The sequence below is a fragment of the Pseudorca crassidens genome, chromosome 14 (genome assembly GCF_039906515.1).
Source record: "Pseudorca crassidens isolate mPseCra1 chromosome 14, mPseCra1.hap1, whole genome shotgun sequence".
NCBI classification, from domain to species: domain Eukaryota; kingdom Metazoa; phylum Chordata; class Mammalia; order Artiodactyla; family Delphinidae; genus Pseudorca; species Pseudorca crassidens.
In genome coordinates this window covers 11,621,033-11,639,801 of record NC_090309.1, presented here as the reverse complement: position 1 = coordinate 11,639,801, position 18,769 = coordinate 11,621,033, and the positions used below count along the sequence as shown (strand labels likewise).

At 40.4% G+C, this 18,769-nt stretch overlaps 1 protein-coding gene across 6 annotated transcripts in view; it reads left to right on the top strand.

The window, feature by feature from the left end:
- ANAPC1 (anaphase promoting complex subunit 1) overlaps nt 1-18,769 on the top strand; it is a 121,478-nt gene that overhangs the window by 83,759 nt on the left and 18,950 nt on the right. For 4 of the 6 annotated variants that reach the window (XM_067704378.1, XM_067704377.1, XM_067704373.1 and 1 more), the window contains 8 exons: nt 10-87; nt 449-516; nt 1,527-1,665; nt 3,859-3,945; nt 5,188-5,283; nt 6,904-7,102; nt 12,531-12,665; nt 18,163-18,532. In XM_067704378.1, the coding sequence (XP_067560479.1) occupies nt 10-87; nt 449-516; nt 1,527-1,665; nt 3,859-3,945; nt 5,188-5,283; nt 6,904-7,102; nt 12,531-12,665; nt 18,163-18,278 (918 nt within the window). In that variant the 3' untranslated portion in view covers nt 18,279-18,532. Of the gene's footprint in view, nt 1-9; nt 88-448; nt 517-1,526; nt 1,666-3,858; nt 3,946-5,187; nt 5,284-6,903; nt 7,103-12,530; nt 12,666-18,162; nt 18,533-18,769 lie in introns of those variants that run through there. The other 2 variants (XM_067704375.1, XM_067704376.1) reach the window with 1 other exon arrangement.

Genomic DNA, 18,769 nt, shown 5'->3' with positions numbered 1-18,769 from the left:
TTTGTAAAGGGCACTCAGTGGTATGAACAAACCAAAGAAGAATTGATGGCTCCTACCCTTCTTCCAGAACTCCACCTTTTAAAGCAGGTAAGCAGGATGTGAATAGGGAGATTTATCCAAGGGGTAAATTCAGCCGGAACAGCATAGCATTTAAAGATAGCTAAATAAAAGCCTCTGCTTTCTCAGTGTTTTATAAGAAATGGGAAAGCAGCACAGGAGGAATAGTCCTGAGGAATAGAGAAGGTCTTTACTGGGGGCTCTTTACTGATGGCCGAGATGGCCTGAGAACATGATTCACTTACATGTCCGTCTGGAAATGGGGCTTGTTAACCTCTCAGTATCTCTTTCTAGCCCATTTTATTTTTATTTCCTCTGAGAAGCATGGGTTTCATTTATCAAACTAGCACTTTCCCAGCATTGGATTGACTGTTTACATTTATCTTGGCAGATTAAAGTTAAAGGCCCACGATACTGGGAACTGCTCATAGATTTAAGCAAGGGAACCCAACACTTGAAGTAAGTATATAGAATTTCTCAGATGTGTCTGTGAAGGGAATAGAAATATATGGGAAGATATAAATTATAGATTATTATGTAGAATGCTCCTTGTCACCCTTTAATGTCACCCAGGACAATATGTAGTGTTGAATAAAGTGGTCTGTATCTTTGAAACAGTTTGTATTAGAAAGTAAAATTTTTAATTTAGAAGTCAAATCCTATTTATATTAATTCATTGAGAAACTTGAAGTGACTTCAATTGGGACAGTAGTGGAATTGTCTTTTGGAGCAATAATGAAAGATTTAGTTTAAGAAAATGAGGCTGATTTACATATGTCTACAAAGGGAACTTTGTAACAGTTGCTGTTTGTCAGACCACATCTTCTGTTGCATCTCTTTACCATTCTCTTGTTATATTGCTCTCATAAAATTGAGGTTATGGTAGATTACTTTTGGGCGGAAATAGTCATATGCAAGTAATTACTTTGAAGAACAGAGAGTGTTAATAATTTTACACTTCAGTTAGTGTGTAAATTAAGTCTTTAAATTCCCAGAAAGTTTAACAAGCTTGTAACAATTTTTAAAGTACAGTCCTCATTTCTGTTTCTCCCAGACTATCTATATAGTAGCTGTTTTCTGTATTGTTCTGAGATTTGCAGCATCCTTTTCTTTTTGCTATAAACCAATCAGTAGATATTTAAGGGAGTATGAAGACATGTTAGATAAAATACCTCCTTTGAAGTCCACACTTGAGCCAATAGTCAGAATGACTTCTTATTTACCAGGTCCCGTGAATCTAGATGGCAGAGAAAAGCAGAACCTGATTATGACTTTGTTGTAGGGACTGATTGAGTTTAGACACAGTAAATAATCATATATCTTAGTGGAAAGTGGTGAAGACTTCACCTCATGCGAAGTCTTGTTTAAGACTTCACTTATTTCTCAATACTATTGTTGGGAAACACTGCATTCCCAGCCAACAACTGCCAGTAATACCTCATATTAAATTCATTCTTGTTTTCTCTCAGGTCAATTCTTTCCAAGGACGGGGTTTTATATGTTAAGCTCAGAGCGGGTCAGCTCTCGTACAAGGAAGATCCAATGGGGTGGCAAAGTCTGTTGGCCCAGACTGTTGCTAACAGGAACTCTGAAGCTCGGGCTTTCAAGGTAGTAATTGGTAAAAACTGAAGGATATTCTCATCTCAAGAAAAAAATATTTATAACTTTGTGTGATGATGGATGTTACCTAGATTTATTGTGGTGATCATTTCTCAATATATACATATATGGAATCATTATGTTGCACACCTGAAACTAATAAACTGTTATATGTCAATTATATCTCAATTTAAAACCCCCCCCAGAATTGAATGATGAAAGGGAATAGGTTCAAATCCCACTAGTCCACCCAAAGCATGTACTTCTATGATAACATTTATGGTACCGTTTAGGTAGATCTGCTCTCTCTAATCATTGCATATTATAAAGGATGAATGACCTTGGGCCTGTTGGCTGTTTTCTGTGACAACCATTATAAAATATGGGCCATCTGCCAGGACTCTAAGGATGATTTACGTTTAGTGGCAGGAACAGTCAGAATATATCTTAACACTAAAAAAAATTTAGCTTAATAATTAATCCTCAAGTCCATTAAGATTTACTTAAGACATGGCCCAAATAAAAGATTTTTGCAAGGTAGCACTTATTAGTTCTTATGACTGAGCCTTTATAATAGTTTCCAGGGAATAAATAGATATAGTTGACATCAGTGAATTTTGTTTGTCAGTATTCAATACGTTCTCTATGAAATACTTTTTTTTTAAAGATTATTTTGGTGTGGACCATATTTTTAAGTCTTTATTGAATTTGTTACAATATTGCTTCTGTTTTTTTTTTTTTTTTTTTTTGCAGTATGCGGGCCTCTCACTGTTGTGGCCTCTCCCATTGCGGAGCGCAGGCTCAGCAGCCATGGCTCACGGGCCCGGCCGCTCCGCGGCACGTGGGATCCTCCCGGACCGGGGCACGAACCCGCGTCGCCCGCACCAGCAGGCGGACTCTCAACCACTGCGCCACCAGGGAAGCCCCCTGCTTCTGTTTTATGTTTTGGTTTCTTGGCCAGGAGGCGTGTGGGATCTTAGCTCCCTGACCAGGGATTGAACCCACACCCCCTGCATTGGAAGGCGAAGTCTTAGCCACTGGACTGCTAGGGAAGTCCCTATGAAATACTTTTGAAGGATTTTTGGGCAAAGTTTAACTTGATTTAGCACTGTTGCTTTGATTTATAAACTAGGACCCATCTCAAAGATCCTAATCCAATTTATAAAGAAAACAGATAAGTTTAGACTTGAGTTTGAATGGGGCAAATTTATAAAAGTTAAAAGACACCTCCATTTCCTGCCTGCTGGGAGTTCAGAAGTAAACTGACTCTCAGTGGAAAGTGGTAATACCTTCATATTCCATTTTCAGTCTTGAAACTTGAGTGACAGTCCTCCTCACCCTTCCTTCCAGTTTTTTTATTGTGGTAAAGCACACATAACATAAAAAAATGTAGTGGCTTAAACCTTCTAAGTGTATAGTTCATTGGTACTAAGTACATTCATAATGTTGTGCTGCCACTCCCACCATCCATCTCCATGACTCATTTCATTTTGCAAAACTGCAGCTCTGTCCCCGTTAACACTAACTCCCCATTCGCCCTCTGCCCAGCCCCTGGCAACCACCATTCTGCTTTCTCTCTTTCTGACTTTGATGACTCTAATGACCTTATGACAGCATTTGTCTTTTTTTGAGTGGCTTAGTAGAGTGATAATCTTTTTTCCTTACCTTTTCAGTAACAATTCTAGTTTCTAGTTTGTTTGCCTTTCAGTTCGTTAAGGAAGGAGAGGGAAAGCCTTTTTTGGGTGAGTTGTGTAAGAAGCACCTGTTTTGATAAATCAGTAGCTCACGGTAGCTTGTGCAAAAAGTTTCTTAAGGGCTTCCCTGGTGGCGCCGTGGTTGAGAGTCCGCCTGCCGATGCAGGGGACACGGGTTCGTGCCCCGGTCTGGGAAGATCCCACATGCCGCGGAGCGGCTGGGCCTGTGAGCCATGGCCGCTGAGCCTGCACGTCCGGAGCCTGTGCTCCGCAACGGGAGAGGCCACAACAGTGAAAGGCCCGCGTACCGCAAAAAAAAAAAAAAAAAGAAGTTTCTTAAAACTTCTCAGCAGAGCAGGTTGACGAAGCTCTAGCAAGTTTTACCTTGGGTTTTTTGGGAACACTGTGTGAAAAAAATAAGGTAGGTTATAGGTGTATGCATTACAGTTTGAGTAGTAATGAAAAAAATCTTTATTATCTCACTTATGCTTGTTTGTTTATTTTTTAGCCTGAAACGATTTCAGCGTTCACTTCTGATCCAGCACTTCTGTCATTTGCTGAATATTTCTGCAAACCAACTGTGAACATGGGTCAGGTATATATTATGTGGTTTGCTAGACTTTGTTGTTTCTATCTGTGGACCACCAAAAAACCCTAAAATATCCGTATGTAGCTTTGATATTGATAACATGCCTCAGGCACATTGGATGATTTTTGTTTGGCAAGTATAGATTTTTCATAGTCTAAAACTATTAAATTCAGTAACTTCCTACCTTGATAGAAGAAAACAACTTAAAATTCCTAAGACATTAGTTTTGATAGGTGATACTTTATGTCCATTCTTGTACTAATTCATGTTTTCAATGTTTACTACCCTTCTCTTGTTTTTACATAATTTGATTAATTTTGTTTTCTATTTGTTTTGTAACCCTTCTTTTTGTTGGTCATAAAACCATTTTCTTAAGGATTCAAAGGGTACTTGCTGGTAGATCTTTGATTTAATCCATCATTTCAGGTGGCAAGGACTGGATGTAGGAATTAGATGATCCAGGATTGATGGCCTATTGCCTGCAAGTGTATATAGCCTTGGGAAAATTTTTCAACCTCTTTGAGATGTAGTTTCCTTATTTCTAAAAGTGGGGTTATAATAGAACCTACCTTACCTTGTTGCTTTGAAAGTTAAGTGATATAACCTTCCTGCCACTTACTTACTGAATTTTCACTGTATATTGGGCACTCTGCTCAGTACTCTTTGTAAGTTTTTCCTTTAATTCTGACCCAGAGGGTAGGTACTTTATTGTTGTGGGTTTACAGATGGGGATACTGCCACTGAGAGATATCACATGCCCAAGATCACACAGCCAGTGAGGGCCGGGGCCTGCACTCAAGACCACAGGTCTCTGGTGAAAGCCCACGCCTGCCCCTAACCCCAGCTGGACTTGCTGTGCAGGCTCCCCCTAACCTGTTCTGCTCAGTGTTTCTACTGCATCTTGGTGTGGTGGATCCTGGGCGCTCTTTCTGGATCCTGTTCTTGCCAGCCCAACCCAAGACAGAGCTCTGTGATGTCCTGCCTGCTCATTTTACCCAGCGTGGTTCACTCCTCTCATCCACAGCACTTACAGCCTTAACTGTCCCATGGGACTTAATTTTGGTTATATTTCATTGGTGTTTAATATTGCATGCACTTTGATTTTATAAAGACCTAGCTGTTTTGCCCTTTTATATCATTCACTGCAGAACTTAAGAATGGGCCATAGTAATTGCTTTACCGTTGTTTTTTTGAATTGATTTTGGAATATACATTGATGTGCTACAAAAATATTCTGACTTTCCACAGAAACAGGAAATTCTGGATCTCTTTTCTTCAGTGCTATATGAATGTGTGACCCAGGAGACCCCGGAGATGTTACCTGCATACATAGCAATGGATCAGGTATGGTTCAAAAAACCTATTCCAATTCTGATGAGATTTATCTTGTACTTCACATAACATACGAACAGTGAGGTAAGATTCTCTCTATATCCATCTCTTTAGTTTCTCATTTGCTTTTAGAATTGTAAAAAAGGAATCCCTATCAAAGTTGAAAGCTCTGTACAGCTTAGAGTTTATGATGACAAGTGGGGTTACTCCAGGGGTTCGCCTCTTCTGGCCTCTTCCTCTGACAAGTAGAGGAAGAGCACGTTCCCTTCCTTTCTCCCCTAGCATCCTCATGTCTCTTGCCTTCCTCCTGATAAAGCCTCTTCGTGGAAAAGATTATGCAAGTGAGCAGTAAGTGAACAAACGGTGCCCTGATGATAGCAGTAGTGTGCAGTTACACCTGCGTAATTAAGCTCGCAGAGGTTACAGCATCAGCATGTGGGGATTTAGGGAGCTGGAGTTCATTTTTAAATTTCTTTCGTGTTATTGTTGTTTTAAAAGAGCCTAAAAGGGGTAATGCAGAAGATAATGCTCAACAGCTTTGCTAAAGGATCGGACTAATTTATTCACTTCAGGTTATTAGTAATAAATATGGCTTTTTAAATAGTGTCATATCTTTCAGACTCAAATTTGCAGTTAAACTAAGCCAGTAGTTTTCTAACTTGGCTAAAATTTATCTGGGAAATCTTAACAATTCAGATCCTCAAGTCCTATTCCATAGTTACTGAATTAGAATTTCTGAGATGAAGTCCAGGATCTGTAGTTTTAAACAGCCCTTCGAGTGACTGTGATATAATGAGTTCACAGATGAGAATTTGGGACTCAGTGTCTAAAGTCAAAGGAAGTAATCTCTAATGGAAAAATAATCTCTACTGAAAAACTGAGTGGGAAAACACAGGAGATAATTCCCCAAAACCTGTGTTAAGTAACAATCTTAATTAAAAGGCCAGTTCCAGTGTAACCGAGTAGGCCTAGAATGCCATTATTGTCAGGTATCCACCTTTTTGGTTGATAAGTATGAATACATGATGTCCACACTGGTACTGCTTCTCACAGTATCTCTCTATACAACAGCCAAGTAATGAGTTGCATTTTTTAGTTGCTGGCTGAGAGTGTGTTCTCTTTTTACACTCTGAACCTTCTTCACCCTTTGCAGTTGTGGGTGTGTATCTAGAGAAGAACATCCCTTCTGGTTGCAGCCTTGGTGACTTTGCAGATGGGTCCCAAGAACAGCACTATTAATAATACTTTTGCCTTCTGACCCCTGGAATCCCTGGCCTGATCCTGGCCATGTCATTGTACCCAACCTGGGTTTCCCAGAGGTGACTGGCTGTAGACCTATTGGTCTTCATTTTTCAGAGCCATTGAGCCAAGAATGAGCTCATTTGCCTTTGCTGTTTTTTCACCTGAAAGCTGTTCATGTTCATTTTGAAGAGAGTGGGCCATGTATGTAAACCCAGTAGGGGGCTCCTCTGTGGGGCAGACTGCAGCAAAACCCAGAATGGGTTCCCCTCTGCCCTTTATTGATCTTATGAGGCACATTTAAAAAATACTCTAGTATACAACTCTGAGGAAGTGACAGTTGCATCTTTACTCTTTCATTAAGTAGATTGCTGTTTCTCTTTTCTCTGCAAGGCTGTAAGAAGACTGGGAAGAAGAGAAATGTCCGAGACATCTGAACTTTGGCAGATAAAGTTGGTGCTAGAGTTTTTCAGCTCCAGAAGCCATCAGGAGCGGCTGCAGAACCACCCTAAGCGAGGGCTCTTTATGAACTCGGAATTCCTCCCTGTTGTCAAATGCACTATTGATAATACTCTGGACCAGTGGCTACAAGGTAATAACAGCATTGCGCCCTTTGTGTTTTTAAGCTACACTGGGACTCAGGTGTTTCTGTTTTGACCTTTTTTTTCCATTGGAAAGCAAGATAAGTCTGAGTACAATCCCGAATGGCTATAGATGTAGTTTCCAGTTAGATGAATTACATTGATTATCTACTTTAACTTCTTTAACAAATATATTTAACTCTGCTTTATAAGCCACGGGGAGAATATATATATAGCATTTTAAATACCACTTGACACTTAGGAACTTGTTTTATCTTTTCTAACATCAGATCGTGTTTCTTTCCAGTGCCTCTCTCTTCTGTTTCTTAGGGGTGTGGCCTGTCACCTCCCTGAGGCCTTTTTTCTGCCTTTACCTTGTGTACACTGAAAACTTGATGTGGACTTGGAGTGAATGCTTCTTTTACCAGCTCTGTGAGTCAGTCAGTGAGGACCTGGGGCATATGTAACTGGCTTTCTGTCAGTGGAAGCACTGCCTTGTGATTGCAGGGAGACTGTGAAATTACTCCTGACAGTGCAGAAGTAATCATGGGAGGCGAGTGATGGGGCCTTTTGATATATGGAAAGCTGTTTGATGTGTGATATATGCCTGAAATTGATTTTTAATAGTTAACCCCTTGATCTTTTTATTCTTTTCAGTTCTAATGCTTCCAGTATGTATCTAACAGCAACTTGCTTTGAGTAAATACTAACTCCAGTGGTATCAGTAGGAACAGTTCCTAATTCTGTAAAGTTGTTAGTAACTGGTAGAACCCAGGAATTCGAATATAATTATGTTTAAAGCTATCTGCGTGTTCCACTACACCTGGCTGAGGCTCCGCTGCCTGCCCTGCCCCAGCCCCCGGGTGACTGATGCTCCCAGGTCCCAGCTGCTCTTGCTTTTTCTGTATTTTAGTTAGACAAGAGATGGGAGTGAGGGGGAGGTGGAGGAAGGGGGAAGAACGTTAGTTTGAGCCTGTCTTCACCTGGCTTTAGAGCCGGGGTGGGCTCTGCCCAGGCACTGGAGGTGCAGGGGAGGAGGAAGAGGGAGACCCACTAGAAGCGGGGAGCCTGCCAGGGCCCCTCCCCAGAGGAGGGAGGTGAGGGTGGAGGCGGGTGGGGCAGTGGTTTTTGGCAAACATGAGGGGGACCCTTGCCTCCCTATTTCCCATCTGCACCCATCTCTCCCCCAATATGAATACGCTATTTGTTTCTTTAAAAAAAAATTCCGAAAAGATTTAACTGTAAACCAGATTGTGAGTGATATATATGGAAAACAGCAATTTCAAACTCCCAGTGTTTATGTTTAACACCTGCATGTGCTCTGGTATTTCTTCTTGGGATTTGAAAGCTCGTGCAGTTTCACAATTTCTAAAAATATGATAATTGTTTTGTTCTCATGTTTGGGAGAAAAATACATGTTATTTTATAGGTGTTGATGTTCTTTTATACTTCAATTTAGTGTTTGATCACCCATAGCAGACCCTTGCTGTTGATAAGAAATAAGTCCTTAAACCTTTGCAGATTCTCTGATTTGCATGTTTCATATAATGTGATGAAGCTTTGGCAGTGACTAGAGCGTTCTCTAGAACAGTGCCCTGAATTGCTTTCTCCTCACTGCTCTTCAGGGCATTTGGTGGTGGTGGGTTACAGCATTGTAAGTAACCTTCACCAGCTTTGACTTGCCACTCTGATTGCCAAAAATGTGTATTTATTTTTTTATTTAAAAAGAACTATCACTTTAAAAAAACTCTTGGGCTTCCCTGGTGGCGCCGTGGTTGAGAGTCTGCCTGCCGATGCAGGGGACGCAGGTTCGTGCCCTGGTCCGGGAAGATCCCACATGCCGCGGAGCGGCTGCGCCCGTGAGCCATGGCCGCTGAGCCTGCGCGTCCAGAGCCTGTGCTCCGCAACGGGAGAGGCCACAACAGTGAGAGGCCCGCGTACCGCAAAAAAAAAAAAAAAAAAAAAAAAAAAAAAGCCTCTTAAGTATGTGGTCTCCCCTCACAGATACTATTAGCTTTGGGGCGGAGAACAATAAATTAAATGGTGATGCAGAGGCCGTGTGACAGCACTGGAAACTGTCATTCATATTTGTGTCTCAGTGAAATCACAGATGAATATATGGACTTTTAAGGTGGCTCACTATAACCCAAACTATAGCCATGAAGTCTGGAAATGGAGCAGACTGATCATATTGTGTACGTGTTTTGTGATTTATCTCCTCAAATGGATTTTAATTGAACAAAGAAAATGGGTTTAAAGTTGAAGAACTTAAAAAGTTTTATTTACTTTTATATTATATTATGGAAAATTTAAAGCATAGTGCAAAGTAAACATAATAGTATAATAAATCCCATTACCCAGCTTCAACAGTATCAACATTCTGCCATTCTTATATCATATGTACATTCACCCATTGACATGCTCAGTTATTTTCCAAATTGTACCATTTTACATTCCTGCCAGCAGTGGGATGCAGTGCAGATTTTGACATTGTTAGTCTGTAGTTTTAGACAGTCTACTGAATATGTAGTGGTGTTTCATTGTAGTTTTAATTTGCATTTCCGTGATGACTCATCATGTTAATTATTTTTGCATGTGTTAGTTATTCATATACCCTTTGCAAAGTGTCTTTTCAAACCTTTACCCATTTTTAAAATTGGCTGTCTTGAGTGTTGAGTTGTAGGGGTTTTTAACATATTCTGGCTGCAAGCTCTGTCAGATATGTTTTGCAGATATGTTCTCCTACTTTATGCCTGGTGTGAGCTGGGAGTTTTCTTTTTTCTCAGCTTTAAATATGGATATCTAGTTGTTCCAGGACCACTTATGCAAAAGACTTTTCCTTCTCATTGAATTGCTCTGGAGCCTTTGTTGAAAATCAGTGGACTGTATAAGTGTGAGTCTATTTCTGGACTCAATTCTGTACGATTGATCTGTATGTCTGTCTTTATGCCAGTACTACGCTTCCCTAACTACTGTAGGTTTAGAGTAAATTTTGTAGTGTAAGTCTTCCTGCTAAAGTGGGAACTTTATACTGCTAAATGCTTACAGTAGGAAAGTCTCAAATTACTAATCTAAGTTCTTTGAGAAATTAGAAAAAGAAAAGCAAAATAAACCCAAAGCAAGGATATAAGAGCTGAAATCAGTGAAATTGGAAGCAGAAAAAGTGTAGAGAAAATCGGTGAAACAAAAAGCCAGTAGGCAAGGGCTTCCCTGGTGGCGCAGTGGTTGGGAGTCCGCCTGCCGATGCAGGGGACACGGATTTGTGCCCCGGTCCAGGAAGATCCCACATGCCGTGGAGCGGCTGGGCCCTTGAGCCATGGCCGCTGAGCCTGCGCGTCCGGAGCCTGTGCTCCGCAACGGGAGAGGCCACAACAGTGAGAGGCTCGCGTACCGCAAAAAAAAAAAAAAAAAAAAGGCCAGTAGGCATGAGAAAGTCGTTGACGAGGAACTGTGAGCGACCGCGCTCTCTCCTTCCTCTCTTGACAGGCTGCCACAGCAGGGTCTCCTCTTGCCTCCTTTATCACCCCTCCTGCTGCCACCCCCAGATGTTCTCACTCCCACCAGACTAACATCCTCATGTCAGGTTCAGTGGACCCCTGATAGTCTTCCTGTCGCTCCCTCTCATTCTTATGGAAACAGACCTCCCTTGACCTTTGTGACGGCACACTTTCCCAATTCTTTTTTAAAAAAAAAAAAACCCTCCGACCATTCTTTCTTAGTTTCATCACTTAGTTTCACGGTCATTCCTTCGTTACCTTTCTGGGAGTCACCCTTGCCCCTTCCTCTCCCTCCCTCTCCTGTCTTCTGCGGTAGCCAATCCATTACCACATCCTTTCAGTCCTAACTCTTAAATATCTCCTAACTCTGTCCACATTTTGCTGCTTCTATCCGAGAACAAACCGTGATTATTTCTTGCCTGGACGACTGTTGCAGCCTCCTGCAAGTCTTCCTGTTTTTCATTCTCATCTCCCTCTCACTGTCTCTAGTCAACTGACAATGGTCTTTCAAAGAGTAAACAGATTCAACACTTCTGCTTAAAACCTCGCAAAGGCTGCTGATTCAGTTGTGAAAAAAATCTGTACCATGTGGCCAGCAGGCCCCGCATGACCAGCAAGGCCTCTGTCTCCCTCTACAGCCTCTTTCTATACCACCTGTTCCTCACAAACTCCACTCAGGCACCCTGGTCCCTTCCAGTTCCCCGAAAGCATGGAGTTCTTTCTCACCACGGAACTGTTGAATGTGCTGCTTTCCCTCCCGAGAACCTTTTTCCTCTCATTCTTTGCCTGCCCAACTCATACTCATTCTTGCAGCCTCCACTTACATGCCCCTTCCACACAGGCCTTCCAAGACCACACTGCCTCAGGCAGCTTTCCTGCCATCTTTATATCTCTCTTTCTCTCTCTCAACCTTTTTCTCTGTATCAAAATGCCTTTGTCTGCAAGTAACAGAAGGCCTGACTCAGCCTGGCTCCAACAATAGGACACCTATAAACTTATATAATTGGAAGTCCACAGTTACGGCAGGCTGTCGCTCCAGTGGCTCCAGCTCCATTTCTCTGAGGTTCCATCAGTGACACTCTGTGCCATGACTTTATCCTCAGAGTACTTCTTTCTGATGGCAATGAACTGACTGTAACAGTTCCTTGCCTCCAACTCAGAGGAAGAATAGAGTTGCTTCCAGGAGCTTTGCCATAAGAATGAGGAGTTTGTTTCCCAGAAGCCTCTAGCAAACATGTTCTCAAGCATCTCCTTGTGTCTCTGGCTTGCACTGGAACTCGTGCACATTCCTCGATCAATCCCCGGGGTAGAGTGTCTCTCTGAATGGCTTAGGTCTGCCTGTCCTTGAACCAGTCACTGTGTCAGGGAAGTGGGGTTGCCCTGATTGTCCCAGACCAGTGGTTCTCACAGTGTGGTCTCTGGAGCAGCAACAGTGGGATCACTTGGGAACCTGTTAGAAATACAGTTTTTCTGGCCCCATCCAAGAAATTGTGGGGACCCACCCATCTGTGTTTTAATCAGTCCTCTAGGTGATTCTGATGCCTGTTAAAGTTTGAGAACCTCTGGCCAAGATAAATCAGGATCCAGTCCTGGAGCTGCAGTCAGTCCCCTCAGATGTGGAGGGAAGGGTGGTAGAATGGGTGTTTGGGGAGACGACCATGGTGACCACTGCACTCTCATGGCACTCATCACAATTTATGATTAGCATTTGTTTGCATCGTTAGGTATGTAGTATCTCCGTCCCCCGCAGCACTCTAAACTCCGCAGTGACGGGCACTCTGTCTGGTTTACCACAGTAGCCTTAATGCCCAGTACAGGACCTGTGTGGTATATGGTAAGTGCTCAATGAGCTCTTGATGAGAAAATAATAAAAAGAAGGCGTTCCTTGTGCCTCTCAGCTCTGTAATCGATTGGTTCTGTTCCATGTGTGCTTCTCTCACAGCTGGGGGTGATGGGTGTGTGCACGCCTACCTCAACGGGCAGCCCTGCGAGGAGTCGCAGCTGAGCATGCTGGCCTGTTTCCTCGTCTACCACTCAGTGCCAGCCCCGCGGCACCTGCCGTCTATAGGACTAGAAGGTAATTGCACATCTACATCCTCTTTTCAGTACCTGTATTACCCGCTGATGGGTTTAGTTTCTTGTTAGGAGGTGTTTCTAAACTGAGTTATTTTCTCCAGTTAGGTTTTTGGCTTCATTCATGTTTGGGTATTATTTTTCAGAATTTTTTCTGGAAGAAAAAAAAAACAAACCCCAAACTATCCGAATTTTACACATGCATAAACCTTTATTTACGTTCAGAAGAAGATGGATTCTTCACAGGGCCCCAGATACCAGTATATACTAATAAACTAAATGTTCGTATTCTTTTTCTCTGTTAATTGATTTTTATTAAAGTTATTTTTCTGTATTTTTTGGGTTTTCAGTTTGGATTTTTTTAAAACACATAATATTAATTTCTAATATTATAAAGCTTTGAAATGATCAGGTACCTAATTTTGTATGTATTGACATTTGATTGTTTTCATAATAGAGAGTTTAAAATCTTAGCATCTAACTGTATTTTTCAGAATATGTAATCAGATACAAAATTTGTCCATTTAATCATTTAAACTTAAAAGTTTAATGATATTACTGATTTATAGCTGCTTTGAAAACCTCAGATGAAAATGCACTATTCAGAGACTTCTGTTGCAGTTATGGCCACAGTGGAATTGCTCGCATTAGACTGACTCTCCTACAAAAGCAAATATAAAAGTGGACAAACTACATAAAGTTTAAAGGAATTGGTGGCAACCATAGTGACCAGACTTGATTGAGAGACAAGAATTCCTGAGAGAAGGGACTCATTTGAGGAGCTCCATATTTACTCTGATTTTCTCCCAGAGGCATTTGTCAATTCATTACAAGAAGTAGAGTCCCAGCAAAAAGCAGCAGTGCTACTGGGCAGAGGAGCCAGAGGTTGGATTAATGATTGCCCAGGGCTAGAACTTGAGGAGCAAAGTCCCAGATAGGAGGGGACAAGAGGAATAATAACTCAAAAACCTGGACACACTCTTCCCTTGAGGCATTTGCCAAATCTTAACCTGCACATGCGCAGGATAAAACTTCAAGAAATCTAGCAGAAACCAGGAGGCTAAAAATGTGGGCAATGATTCCAACAACAGCATAGTGCCAAGGAGACAAAGGGCAGTACTCAAGGCCTGCCAATCCCAGACATTCACATGAAACAGTAGCAGGGCCAAGCCCTAGCAGGAAAGGTAACACTGAAACACAGCAGACCTAAAATTAGCCTAGAGCAGAATTGAGGAGATCTGCTGCATGCTACCTCCCTGATAGAAGAAAAATTAACCTGTATAGGAAGAAGAAAATGTCTTAAACTTCTACAGTTTTTAAATCATAGTATCAGTGTTGAATCACAATTAAAAGACATAATAGGAGTAAAAGGTAAAAGAAAGAGACTTGTATGTGATCCAGATATTGGAGTTATCAGACTTCCATAACTCCAGTATCTGGAGTTACTATGACTAATAACTGACTAATATTTCCAAGAAAATAGAGGAAAAGATACAGAATTTCACCAGAAATCTGGAATCAGTGAGAGTTAATTGGAAATTCTAAAACTGAAAAATATAACTAAAATTAAGAAATCAGTATATAGGGAATTCCCTGGCAGTTCAGTTCTTAGGATTCCATGCTTTCACTGCCCAGGGCCCAGGTTTGACTCCTGGTCGGGAAACTAAGATCCTGTAAGCTGTGTGGGTGCAGCAAAAAAAAAAAAAAAAAAAAAAGAGGAAAAAAAAGAAAAAAGAATTCAGTGTGTAGATTAATTAACATATTAGACACAGCAGATAAATGAACTGCAAGACAAGTGTGTAGAAAATAAACAGATTGAAGCACAGAGAGAAAAATGAATGGAAAATTCAGAAAAGAGAGATGTGGAACATGGTGAAGAAGTCAAACATGCATGTAGTTGAGATCCCAGAATATGAGGAGAGAGAACATGAGATAGAAGCCGTATTTAAAGAGACAGAGGCTAAGAATTTTGAAAAATGGATGATGAACATCAACCTACAGTGACCCCTGAGCAAGATAAATACAAAGAAAACCACACCTAGTTGCATAAAAGTCAAGGTACTAAAAATAAAAGAAGAAAAAAATTGAAAGCATAGACTTCCTTTTTCATCCAGGATGGAGTAACAGAGATCTGATTTACTATCCTGCCTGAAAAAAGAAAACAAAACAACACAAAATAAACAAGCTGAAAAAACAACAAAGAAAACTGGACGCTGCATATGAAACAATGGCTTTTGAGACGTATATCAGGTAATGAAGAAGAGTGATCCCTGAGAGATGAGAAACAAATGACATAAGCCCTGTGATTGGCCCTAAAAAGCTAACAGCCTTGAGAGTTTCCAGACTGTGAAGGAGGGAGAGGGAACCCAGGAAGAGCCTGGAAGACTCCTTCAGTTGAGGTGATGGAGCTGAGAGTACAGGGAGCCAAAGGAGCTAGAATTTACATGATAGAGTGCCAGAGAGGAGAGAGCTGCACACAGAGAACGCCAGATGTCTGCAGAGGGTCCCCCTCAAATATCAGAAGAGTCCTTACTAATCAGCACATGCATGTGAAGAAGTTTCCCAAGGCTGAGGGAAGAACTGTCCTAATGGATTAGAGAGAACCAGTTTGAACAGGTTCAGGAACAGTGTCTGTTCCCACAATTTCACAATTTAAGGGGCTGTACTCAGTGTGGTCTTGCCTCCATGATGGGAAATATTTAGCCCTAGACTAAACAGATTAAACAGAAATATTTAGCCTTAGACTAAAATATTTTAGCCCACTTTAAAAATCTTAAAGGCATGACACAAAAGGATCAAACTGCTTTTCAAGTAATATAACTATATCCTGAAAGCTCAAGAATACAGAAATACGAAAATATCCAGCACCTATGGTAAAATTCATGATGTCTGGCATACAAAGAAACAGGAAAATACAGCCTATAATGAAGGAGGTGAGAAGTCAATTACAACTGACCTGGAATTGACATGGATGTTAGCAGACAAGGACATTAAGACAGTTATTATAACTCAATTCCATATAACATTATTCCATATTTCAGAACATTAAGAGATATGGAAATATAAAAAGAATCTAACTGAACTTTTAGAGGTGAAAACTATAATTCTGAGAAAAACACACTGAATGGGATTAATAGCAGATTAGACATTGCAGAATAAAAAAAAATACTGAGTTTGAAGACATAGCATTAGAAACTATCCAAAATGAAATGCAAAAAGAAAAAAATTAAAAAAAAAAAAGCAACAGAGCATTAAAAATGGAGTAAGCTCTGGGACTTAAAGGACCCAATTTACATGAGATTGGAGTCCCTGAAGAAGAGAAAAATGGGGGAGAGGGACAGAAAAAAATACTCGAAGAAATAATGGGTGGAAAATTTACAAGTTTAATGAAAACTGAGGTCCACAGTTGCGAGAAGTTCAATGAATCCCAAGCCTGAGAAACATGAAGAAAGTTGCACCAGGGCACATAATAACCAAATTGCCTAAAACTAATGATAAAAAGTCTTCAAAGCAGCCAGAGGAAAAAGACATGTTACAGAGAAAAAAATAAGAGTGATAGCATATTTTTCATAGGAAACAATGCAAGTGATAAATTAGTGGAGTAACATCTGTAAAGGACTCAAAGGAAAACCACTATCTAGTTAGAATTTTATACCCAGCAAAAATATCTTTCAAAAAAAAAAAGACCATGAAATAAAGCCTTTTTCAGACACACAAAAGCTGGGACAATTCATCAACAGCAGACCCACACTACTGGAAATGTTACAGTAAGTCCTTGAGGCAGAAGGAAAATAGTGTCAGATTGAAATATGGATCTACACAAAGGAATGAAGAGCATTGGAGATGGTAACTACATGGAGATATACATAAGGTTTGTTTCTTTTAAAAATACTTTTTAAAGATAATTGACTTATAAAAATAATAAAAATGTACTATGGGGTTTATAAAATCTGAAAAGCAAAATGTATGACAATAATAGCTCAGAGGCTGGGCAGGGAGAAATGGAATTACAGCCATAAGGCCCTTATACTACCTGTGAAGAGGTATAATCTTACTTGAAGGTAATCTGTGATAGAGATGATACTATGAATCATAAAGCAACCACTAAGATAAGAAAACAGAGTTAGAGCCAATAAGCAATAAAGGAGCTATAGTGGAATCATAAAAAGTACTCAGTCCAAGAGAGAGGAAAAGAGGAAAAGGGGGAACCAGAGAACAGACAGAGAAAATAGAAAACAAATGGCAAGATGATACATTGAAACTTAACCATAGTGATAGTCACATTAAGTCTAAATGGTCTGGGGACTTCCCTGGTGGTCCAGTGGTTAGGACTCTGTGCTTCCACTGCAGGGGGTGAGGGTTCAATCCTTGGTCAGGGAACTAAGATCCCTCATGCCGCGTGTTGTGGCCAAAAAAAAAAAAAAGTCTAAATGGTCTGTTAGAGTCCACAGTGTATCAGAACATTGGAGATGTTTTCCATAGCTCATATGTATTTGTTCTCTGTCTTTGAGTTTTAGCAAGGTCTTGGGAACACTGTGGATAACAATTAAATAGGAAATCTCTCTTAATTCCTGTTGAGGTTTATTAAACACATTTAATTCACAGATTACTGGCAGAGTCGATAAAAGGAAATACTAAAGAGAAATAGTTGCTTTCTTCATATTTTGTGCAGCATTACAACTCTTTCTTGTGTTAGTTATGCTTTTATCAGAAAGCCACTCGATTCATATCATGAGACTCTTCTCTGTCCATCTTCATGGGATCATATGACCCACCTGTACACTCTGCTGTCTGCATGTCTACTAGGATGCTCGTTGTGGCTTAGAGACTCATCGGGATCATGTATGTGTATATGTTGGGGCTGAGGAAAGGGAACTGTGGACAGTGGCATGTGGTGAGGATGGAGGCAAAGAGGAAGATGATGCTTGATAGAATTTGCAGGTCATACACTTACTGCGTCCCCTTAGAGCAGTGGTTCTTGACCTTGGCTGCACATCAGAATCACCTGGGCAGCTTTCAGAGCACCAGATCCCAGGCTGTACTCCACATAAATTACATCAGACTCTGTTGGACCAAGGTTGGGAACCATTGCTTGTTAGAGGAAGAGGCTTTAGATTAACTTCTCTGTTACTCATTTTGAGCCTGTGTCTTTTTTTTTAGGTAAATTATTAAGTGCATGGATTATGGTAATTGAGGATAGATGGGCACATTTATTAATTATATTTAAGTAATATATGTATTTAAACAGTATTAATAGTTTCACATATGGTTACAGGTCAATTTCTGAAGTACAGAATGGATAAATTAAAATTTTATATCAAATCATACCCTATAGTGCATTAGGGAATTTCATAGTTTAAATATTATCTTTCAGTAATTGTTTTCAAACGGAAGAACGCCAGCTTGAAATGTGATTATGTGTCTGAAGCTTCTTTGAAAGAGGACGTGTCGCTGAATTTATTTAGATACGTGACCCCTTCCCTCCAATTGTATTTCTTTAGGGAACACAAGTTTCGCAGAACTCCTCTTCAAATTTAAACAGCTGAAGATGCCAGTGCGAGCTTTGCTGAGATTGGCTCCTTTACTTCTTGGAAATCCACAGCCAATGCTTATGTGATCATGTCTGGTGGTAAGCCTACCCTGAAACGTGACTTCTGCACAAAAGCGTGCCCAAACAACAAAGCTAAAGAAACCTTTATAAGTTTTATAATATAACTGGGGGGGAAATGAGCTGCACAAACCTCAATGCATTTTAAAATCAAGGGTTTTAAATATCCCAGAGACTGTTGCTGTTGGCATTAACATTATGAGAATATAAAAATGAGTGAAAATTTACTTTTGTAAATAAAATTTTTTGGTTTGTTTTCAAAACTCTTGATGATTACTTTAGTTTGGGGTTTCAGAGAGTAGAGCAGTGGGGGCTGAGATGGATATTAGTTTTCGAAATCTTTCAAAAAGATTTCAGGTGATTCAGGTGAAGTGACTTTATGCTCAGAAATGCAAAGTTTTTAAAGAAGCTCTGTCATATAGTTTTACTTTCTGCAGCAATGAAGGGCTTTTAGCATTTCCTAAGGTGTCACCATAGTCTTGTCTAAAGTAAGTTCGTAC